The sequence below is a fragment of the Kryptolebias marmoratus genome, linkage group LG19 (genome assembly GCF_001649575.2).
Source record: "Kryptolebias marmoratus isolate JLee-2015 linkage group LG19, ASM164957v2, whole genome shotgun sequence".
Classification (NCBI taxonomy): Eukaryota; Metazoa; Chordata; class Actinopteri; order Cyprinodontiformes; family Rivulidae; genus Kryptolebias; species Kryptolebias marmoratus.
In genome coordinates, this window is record NC_051448.1 from 19,239,163 (window position 1) to 19,248,713 (window position 9,551).

The 9,551-nt window shown below is 36.5% G+C and overlaps 1 protein-coding gene and 1 non-coding gene across 2 annotated transcripts; both read right to left on the reverse strand.

Moving 5' to 3' along the window:
• Positions 1-2,890: 2,890 nt before the first annotated feature.
• On the reverse strand, positions 2,891-3,169 carry LOC112450297. Its single transcript, XR_003038868.1, has one exon.
• A 103-nt stretch (positions 3,170-3,272) lies between these two features.
• On the reverse strand, positions 3,273-4,187 carry prkrip1 (PRKR interacting protein 1). The gene has a single exon (XM_017409059.3). It carries the CDS (start codon positions 4,147-4,149, stop codon positions 3,583-3,585), a length of 567 nt encoding a protein of 188 aa, XP_017264548.1. The 5' UTR covers positions 4,150-4,187; the 3' UTR covers positions 3,273-3,582.
• Positions 4,188-9,551: the final 5,364 nt, after the last annotated feature.

The following is a 9,551-nucleotide window of genomic DNA, read 5'->3' on the forward strand; positions in this document are numbered from 1 at the left end:
CACTCTTCTACCGCCCCCCTCCACACACACACACACCAGGACATCTCAGTCACACTCCTGTTGGCATGCAGCTCTTCATAAAACTATGTCTGTGAAGGAGGTCTAAGATTAACCTGGAATCAGTGCCTGACTGAAGGAATCAGATGGTATTACCGAGTTACAGGCACCGCAACTATCTGACCTCTCCTGTTCGTTTTAAACGACGACGCAAATTTCATCTGAACATGTCCAGAACAGACTAAAGGAATGTTATATTTAAACATTTAAAGAGTTGTGAGAGCTCTTTAGAAACTGTTTGAGAAGGTATTAAAAACAGAATAAGTCAAGCTGTGAATACTGGAGCTTTTCAGGGGATGAGTAAATCTTTTGTTTCAGATGCTGCAGTCCCCATCGTACACCTACGGTCAAAACTGGGTGCACAAGTTAGAGTTTATTGTGGATTTCCTCTAATCCACACAGTGTCAAAATTATACATACACGCAGTCTCAAAAATATACATAGGTTTAACTCCTTTAATATCGGGTGCTGATGGTTCAAGGTGGACTTTCAACTTGACAAGACCTGATAACTTCCCATTACTGATCATGATTGACTGCAGTCGGCAGTTTCTCTTTCCCAGTATTAAAGGATGTCTATTACAGTACTCATTTGATTGACTGATACTCATCTGTCAACCCTCAGTTGAAAAGAAATTCTTTTGGAAATTCAGGAAGAACCCAGGAACCACCAAGGCTTGAGCCGTTTGCGAAGTGTTGGTGTCCACAGTGAAGCCAGCTTTACATCTCCATGGACTGAGACGGTGCCAACCAAGAAAGAAGCTCCTGCTCTGAATGCAAAACCTTCGAGCTGAACTGAAATCTGCAGCTGCACACATGGACGAGCCAAATGGCATCTGTGGAAAGGTTTTGAGGTCAGACAAGACAAAGATTGAGCTGTTTGGTCACGATGACAAGACGGGAGTTTGGAGGAGTCAAAGTGAGGCTTTTAAACCTAAGGACACTGGTTTCAAGCATGGAGGTGGTAGCATTATGCTGGGGTATTGCACAAAGTAGACAGAATAATGAAGAAGGACTACCTCCAAATTATTTAACTTCGCCTCAAATCAGCAGCTAGATGCTACGTTTGGGCATTCCAACAGAACCATCATCCCAAACACATCAGATCTGGTCTCTGATCAGATAAGTCAGGGCAACATTTAGCTTCTGGAACGGCCTTCCCAAAGCCCCAACCTCAACCCTACTGAACATTTGTGGACTATACTAAGACTATGAAAAGTTGAGACTGTGCAGGAAATCAAGCAATTTAAAGGAACTCTACCAATTCTGCCAAGAAGAGTGGTTTTATCCAGTCAGAAGCTTGTTGATGGATACAAAAAAGTGTGTGGTCAACGTGCAACTTACTAAGGGAAGTTTAACCAAATACTTGTGGCGGTGATTTATGTTTCAGTCTGTATGTATAGCTCTGATCCTGAGCGGTTTCGCAAAAAATCAACAATAAATTCCAACTTGTGCATCTAGTCCTTGTTTTTAAAAATCATTGAACATGTATGTTGCATGATCATGGAAAGTCTGGAAAAAAAAAAAGAACAATTCCAACAAATGATTAAAAAGCCCTAAATTGACATGACAATTGTGCAAATGATGAGTTGATGTAAACTTCTGATGAGAACTATAAAACAAAAACACATCTGCCTACATTTAATCTGCAGTGTTTCTAAATGAAAAGCAGCTTGTTTTAATATTGAATGAATATTATACCTCGTGTGTTTAATATTCATTCTCAGATATGAGCATCACCACTTTTATGTAATGAGCTCTTGAAGAACTTAAAGCAGCTCTGCTTACCTGTGCTTCTAAATGTTTCTGCTGTCAGAGTATGAAGGCATATCTCCTGCTGCAGAAAACTGCCATCAGAACATTTTCCAGTATTAGAGCACTGAGAGGTGATGTGAGCTAACCTATAAAAACAAGATTGACTAGAAACGATATTCCCTCACAGCTAAAGAAAAAGAAGAGTTTGGTTTGGTTAACTGACTGTCTTCCAGTAATAAATCTTTTTTTTTCTCGTGTTTTTCTTCAGTGTTTTCCTCTCAAATAAGCAGGTCCAAAACCAAAGTGGATCACTGTCATCTTACAGTAAAGCTCTAATCTCACAAATTTCACTGCAAGTCATGCAGATGTTACTTTATAAACCTTTACATCGCTGTCAGTTTTACGTTACATGCTTATTTATTTACATATAGTTCTATGATTCTTTTCAGGCCCAATTAGGTTAATGCAACACTTTCTGCAGGATTATTTTATTTTTTCCTGACAAAATAATCATGTAATGTAAAGGAGACATGGAAAGGTTTAAAAACAGTGTTTGCATGAACCACTACAATATTTTTAAGCTTGTTGTTTTGGGATGGTAAAAAGCCACTTGGCATTGTTCTGACTCATCAATTTGGTCAGAATTAAACTCTTTTTCTCTTACCTGAGTTTGTTCAATGAGCTACCTGCAGCAGGTAAGATGTTGTTTACAACCTTTCCATAAATCCTACACTTCATTCAATCTGAAGTATCTTTTTGAAAGGGTTCAAGATATTCGCTATTTATTTTTTACCAAATATGGTTCATGAAACTGAAATACCACTTTGCTTTTTTATCTTTTTATAGTGATTATTTATTTTTCCATCTAAATTACATAACAGGCTGACAATAATTTAAATGAAAAACTAAACTTAACTTTGTTTTTGTTTTGCAGAAACAAACACTGCATCCTCAACATGTACAAATCTAAACAAGGGAGGGAGCTTTAAGGAACGTGTGTAAATGATCACACTTTTTTGGTTTCAAAAAGGTTTTATTTTATTCACTGAATGGGTAGGGAACACATAAGTTGGAGGTATTGTTGTGGCAGCTGACAGTGTTTGACAGGAAAAGCTCCCCCTGACTCAAACAATATCCGGCTGCCGTGTTTTACTCTGCCTGCTTCAAGAAGAGCAACAGCCACTGACGCAGGCCATCGCCACCGTGGAAAGCAGGAGGCCTTGTCCGAGGAGCATCGCACGTGGAACTCCTTAACCTCTGGGAGTCACGCCTTTTTCCATCCTCGGAGGTACTCTGTGCAGCCTCGCGGCGCCCACAGGTGATCAGCTCCACCGGGGGCCGGGAGACGAGGCTGCAAACACACAGGCAAAGACCAGCAGACAGGTGGATGGACGCAAGCTATTACTGATTACACCTCAGAGAACAGCATAGCAATACGAATGGAACTTTAAACACAACCCATAAGCATTCATATTCATTTTTATTTAAAATAACCAACACTTTAACAATAAAATTGACTCAAACAATGAAAAGTTGATCACATAATTTGGATTCAGGGAACACAAAGAAAGCCCATTTCTAAACTAATAAGATCCCCAGGGTGTTTAATAAAGGACATAAACAGCGCTCCATATCTGCAGATTGTATCCGTTCTGATCCTTCTGTAAGTTTCCAACAAGGACAACTGTTTGTTTCTTCAGGTTTTGTTGGAAGTCTAGTGTCTCTCCTTGAGTTTATAAGAATATTTACACAGAAATCAGTGCGAAGTGTTTCATTTCCTCCCCATAATGAAGCTGGGAGCCTCAGCATCATCCTCCCTCTCCTCCTCCTCCTCCTCCTGCTCCTTCTCTTCCTCCTCGCTGCTCTCCGAGCTTCTCTCTCCCTCCTTTTTGTCCTCCAGTTTAGCTTTCTTCGCCTGGAGTTTCTTCCGCCTCAGCTTGTCCCGCTTCTTCCGTCTCTTCGCCGTTCGTTCCTCCGCCGCCTGCTTGTTCTGCTCCAGTTTCTCCAGGTACTGCACGTCCTTGTTTTGCTTCTCGGACATTTTGTCCAGAAAGTCCTGCCTCTGGTACTCCCTGCGGCGGAGGTGTCGGTAGACGTGGAACTCCCCGCTGCCCGCGCCCGCGCTGGAGCCCATCACGTCCCGGACGAACTCCGGCGGAGCCCGCGGGTTCCACTCCTTCGGCCGGTCCGGTATCGGAGCGAGCTTGTCGGGGTTCCGCATCAGCCGCTCCAGCTTCAGACGCTGTTCCTCCGCCGGGGTTTTGGCTATGATGAGAGGCTGAGCCTCTTTTCCTGCGGGTTTCCCTGGTTTGTTACTTTTCTGCGTGTGCGCCGCCATCTTTCAAAGCCTTTTTCTCTTCTTCTTCTTCTTCTTGTTGGTTTTTATTGACGGTTGGCAAACAACGGAAGGTGTGCATTACCGCCACCTACTGATATGGAGTGTGGTTCGTGATGGTCTTCTTCTTCTTCTTCTTCTTCTTGTCGGGTTTTTTAGCGGTTGGCAAAAAACTTTTCGTAGCATTACCGCCACTTACTGGTCTGGAGTGTGGTTCATGATGGTCTAAACAACTATCTTCATCTATAAATATTCTACTATAATTCTATCTATATTTTCACCTTCCCCCTTGACTCTTACGTACTTGTGCTCCTCTTTGATTATCATATCTATATTCTCACACCCTCACTATAATTAAATTCTGTGAAATAATTTAGTTTTTTTAAGATATCTAATAATTATTTGTATTTGTTTACTCCCTAAATTCTTCCTCAAAATATCTACTAAATTAACCTTTTCCTTAATCCTTTCAAACTCTCTCTTCATATATCCTCTCTCTGCTTCATATTTATGGCATTCTAATATAACATGTTCTATGGTTTCATATTTATCACAATAATCACATTTACCAGTCTTATGTTTTTGAATTTTAAACAGTGTATAATTAAGTCCTGTATGTCCAAATCTTAATCTTGTTATCACTCTTTCCTCCTTTCTATTTCTTCTTCCATTTCTTTTTTCTCCTACTTTTCCCTGAATTTTATAAAACCATCTTCCTTTTTTATCTTCATCCCATCTTTTTTGCCAGACTTTCATCAAATTCTCTTTAGCAATACTCTTTCCTTCCGACTTACTTATCTTGACTGTAATGCTAACAGGATTTTTAATTGCCCTCTTTGCCATTTTATCTGCCTTCTCGTTTCCATCTACCCCAATATGTGCTGGAACCCACACAAATATTACCATCATCCCCATGTTTTGTATTCTGAATAGTGTATGATATATTTCTAATAAAATGTCCATTCTACTATCTGTTTGATTGTTTTTAATACTTAATAAAGCAGAGCTTGAATCTGAGCATATTATTGTTTTTAATGGTTTTATTTCCTCTACCCATTGTAAAGCTAGTAATATTGCTAACATTTCTCCTGTGTATACTGATGTCCCATCTGTAATTCGTTTCCCTATTTTTATATTAAATTCCGGAACTACAAACGCTATACCTGTTTTCTCAGTTATTTTTGATGCATCAGTATATATTTGAATGTATTGATAATACTTATTTAAATATAATTGTACCAAATCCCTATCTATGATGCATGATTTATCTAGTTTCTTTTCCATTACTGACATATCTACCTTTGCTTCTGGTAGAATCCATGGTGGTATAATTGATACTGGTGTTGTTTGACTAATTTCTAATTTATTCATTTTAAATTTTTCAATTTTATTTTTGATTGACCATCCATAACTCCTCAATTCTTTCTTTTCTTTTTCCCAACATGGATTTAAAATTTCCAGCGTTGGATGATCCACATTATTTCCTTGCAAATTTAGCCAATAGTTAATTTCTAATTTTGTTCTTCTTAAATCTAATGGCATTTCTCCCATTTCTATTTCTAAGGCTGCTACTGGTGTGGTTTTAAATGCTCCAGTACATAATCTTAGTGCCTGATTTTGGATAGTATCTAATTTAACCAAATGAGTTTTAGCTGCTGCACTATAAACTAGACAACCAAAGTCTATGTTGGATCTTATCATTCCTGCATAAATCTGTTTTAGTGATTTCCTATCTGCTCCCCAATCACTGCCAACCAAACACCTCATAATATTCAAAATTTTCTTACATTTATCTACAATTTTTTTAATATGTATATGCCATTTTAATTTTTCATCAAACCATAATCCTAAAAATTTTACACACTTTACCTGCTCTAACTCTTGTTTATATAATTTCAGTTTAATTCCCTTATTTATTTTTTTCTGTGTAAATATCATTACTTTTGTTTTATCAACTGAGAACCTAAATCCCCATTGCAACGCCCAATTCTCTATTTCAATAATAACCTCTTGTATTTTTCTAACAATAAAATCAACGTTTTTTCCTCTTTTCCAGACAGCTCCATCGTCTGCAAAAAGTGAACAACCCATGTCTTTTCCAATGTCTCTAAATACGTCATTTATCATAATTGAAAATAATAATGGACTTATAATACTCCCCTGTGGAGTTCCATTTTCTACTATATATTTTCCTGAAATACCTTCTCCTATTCTAACTTGTATTTTCCTATTCGTTAAAAAGTCTTTAATCCAATTAATCATTCTTCCTTTAATTCCCATCTTATTTAATTTGATCAATAATCCATCAATCCACATCATGTCATATGCTTTTTCTATATCAAAAAATATTGCCACTACACTTTCTTTATTTACTTGAGCTCTTCTAATGTCATGTTCTAAGCAAAGCGTTGGATCATTAGTGCTCCTTCCTTTTCGAAATCCACTTTGATATTTTGATATATATCCTTTACTATTCAAATAGTATCCTAATCTATTATTAATCATTTTTTCCATTATTTTACATAAATTTGATGTTAGAGCTATTGGTCTGTAATTTTCTGGGTTTGAGTGATCTTTCCCTGGTTTTGCTATTGGTATTATAATCGATTCCTTCCAATTTATTGGCAATTGTCCCTCCATCCAGATTTTATTATATAATTGTAATATTATATCTTTAGATTTTTCACTGAGTTGCCTTATCATTCTATACCATATTTGATCTTTACCTGGTGCCGTGTTTTTTGTCTTCTTAAGTGCATTATTCAATTCCATTTTTGTAAACTCAATATTCAACAGATTATTTGTTTCTTCATCACTCTTTATTAAATCTTTATATATACTTTTTGTATGTTCTCTTCCTTTTCTTTCCTTTTCACTAATATTATTTGAACTATGAATTTTACTAAACGTTCTTGCCAATATTTCAGCTTTGTCTTCATCACTTATTATAATTGTATCATCTATTTTTAGTATAGGATATTCAAATTCTCTTTTTATACCATTCATTCTTTTGATTACTTTCCAAATGTTCTCAATTTTTGTTTCTTTCCCTATCGAGTTACAAAATTTTTTCCAATATCCTCTTTTTGCATTTTTAATAGTTTTCCTTACTATTGCTTGTTTTCTTTTATACTCAATTAAATTCCTATAAATTGGATTATGTTTGAGTGCCTTAAATGCTTTATTTCTTAATTTAATTGCTTCTTTGCACTCATTTGTCCACCAAGGCACCATTTTCTTATCATTCTTACTTCCTGATTCCTTTATAGATTTAGCTGCTGCTTCTGTTATTATCTTACAAATGGTTAAATTTACTTCATTTATATCCATATTTATATCTACATTTTCTAAATTTAATTGACTCAAATATCTAAATTTAATCCAGTCTGCCTTATTAAAGTTCAACTTTTTCCCCTGCTTTATATTCCTATTACTTAAATTTAGCCCTACTCTTACTGTTATGGGATAATGATCGCTACCTATTGTAGTTTCTTTATTAATGCACCATTCACATACACCAGCTAAAATATTTGAAACAATTGTTAAATCAATAACTGATTCTGTCCCCGCTCTTATGTTAATTCTTGTTCCCCTTCCATCATTAATACACACTAGATTTTTCATTTCCATTAATTCTTCTATAACTTGTCCGTTTTTATCATTACTTTTACTCCACAATGTACTATTTGCATTAAAATCTCCACACCAAATTACCTTCCCTTCCAGATATTCAGTTAATTCCTCCATTGTATCAATCGTTAGTATTTTACATGGATTATAAAAATTTATTATTTTAAATTTACCTTCTTCTCCCCATATCTCAATTACTACATATTCTAGTTCTTTCCCTTTTCCTAATACCTGATATTGTATTCCTTTTTTAATAAATATTCCACATCCTCCTCCATTTCCCTCTGTTCGATCTCTTCTTACACTCTCATATCCTTTTATCACAAAATCTAATGATGTTTTTAACCATGTTTCCTGAACACAAATAATTTCCGGTTGTTCTTCAAGCTCATCAATGTAACCTTTAAATTCCTGTCCGTTAGCGATTAAACTTCTTGCATTCCATTGTAATATTAGCATGACCCGTTTTCACCTGGTGGTTCTGATCTCCCATCTTCCTCCAACTTTTTATTTATGTTTTCCCATGATCCCTCTTTAAAGCCCAAAAACTTTTCAGCTCCTCTCACTATTATTTTAATCTTCTCAGTTTTGTGTTTGGCTTGGTCAGTGCAGTTGATAACATAAGCTATGAATAATATCAGTTTTTCTACTGGTATTGTGACTTTATCTTCCATCTGAACTTTGTTTTGTTTTACATTTTGATTCCCTGTTTGTTCAATCTCTCTTTTTTCCTGTTCCTTCACATTTTTAACTGCTTCTGCATAACTTATGTTTTTATTCGTTTTAATCTGTACGATTTCTTTTGCTCTCTTCCTTACTTCACATCCTCCAAACGTGACTCTGTGATTTCCTCCACAGTTACAACATTTCTCTTGCACTTCTTCCTTACACTCTTCTATCTTATGCTCTTCTCCACATTTTGGACATCTCTGCTTCCCTTTACACACTGCTGCTATGTGTCCATACCTTTGGCATTTGAAGCACCGAAGTGGTGGAGGTACATATGGCCTGACCTGAAAATTGAGGTATCCTATTTTAATGTTTCTTGGTAACTCCTTATCTTCGAACTCAACCAGTATTGACAGACTTTCAACTCTTTCTCCATTCACTGTTTTTAACAATCTTTTCAAGCTGTACACTTTTGCCCCTGCAACACTTTTCTTAATTTTATCAAGATCTTCACCTAGAGGAATCCCATAAATCACTCCTCTAGTTTTTTTATTTTCTCCCATGATTTTTTTCTCAATCACTAATTTTTTACAAATGTCATCCACTCTTAAAGCCTTATTCTTTTGTTCTACATCTTTACATACTACTAAAAGACTTCCGTCTCTCAAAAGCTTTACCATTTCTACTTCTCCAATTTTCTTTTTAATTTCTCTTGATACCACAATGGGGCTGATTTTATTTTGATCTTCCTCGTTCTTAAGTTTTAATATTACTTTGAATTCCTCCCTCACCACTTTCCTCCTCACTATTCTTTCTTCTTCTGAACTACTATCCTCCAATTCCCGTTTATTACCTTGACTATCACCGATGCATTTTCCTTCACCCATTTTAATTCTTCCACGACCTCTTTCTTTTCCTTTTCCTACTGATGTCCACCCTTCACCATCCCCGTCCTTCTCATTTCCTACCTCCATTTCCATCCGAACCATTCACATACCAGTTTATGCCAAACCACCTTTTCCACCAAGTATATTCCTTATTACTTTCCCGCGTTGCTCCAACACCCAACTCTCCGCGTCACCACCCTGCGACCGCTTCGCTGCTTC

Excerpts from the sequence above, each read along its gene's own strand:
- prkrip1 (XM_017409059.3), bottom strand. The coding sequence starts at position 4,149 with ATGGCGGCGCACACGCAGAAAAGTAACAAACCAGGGAAACCCGCAGGA.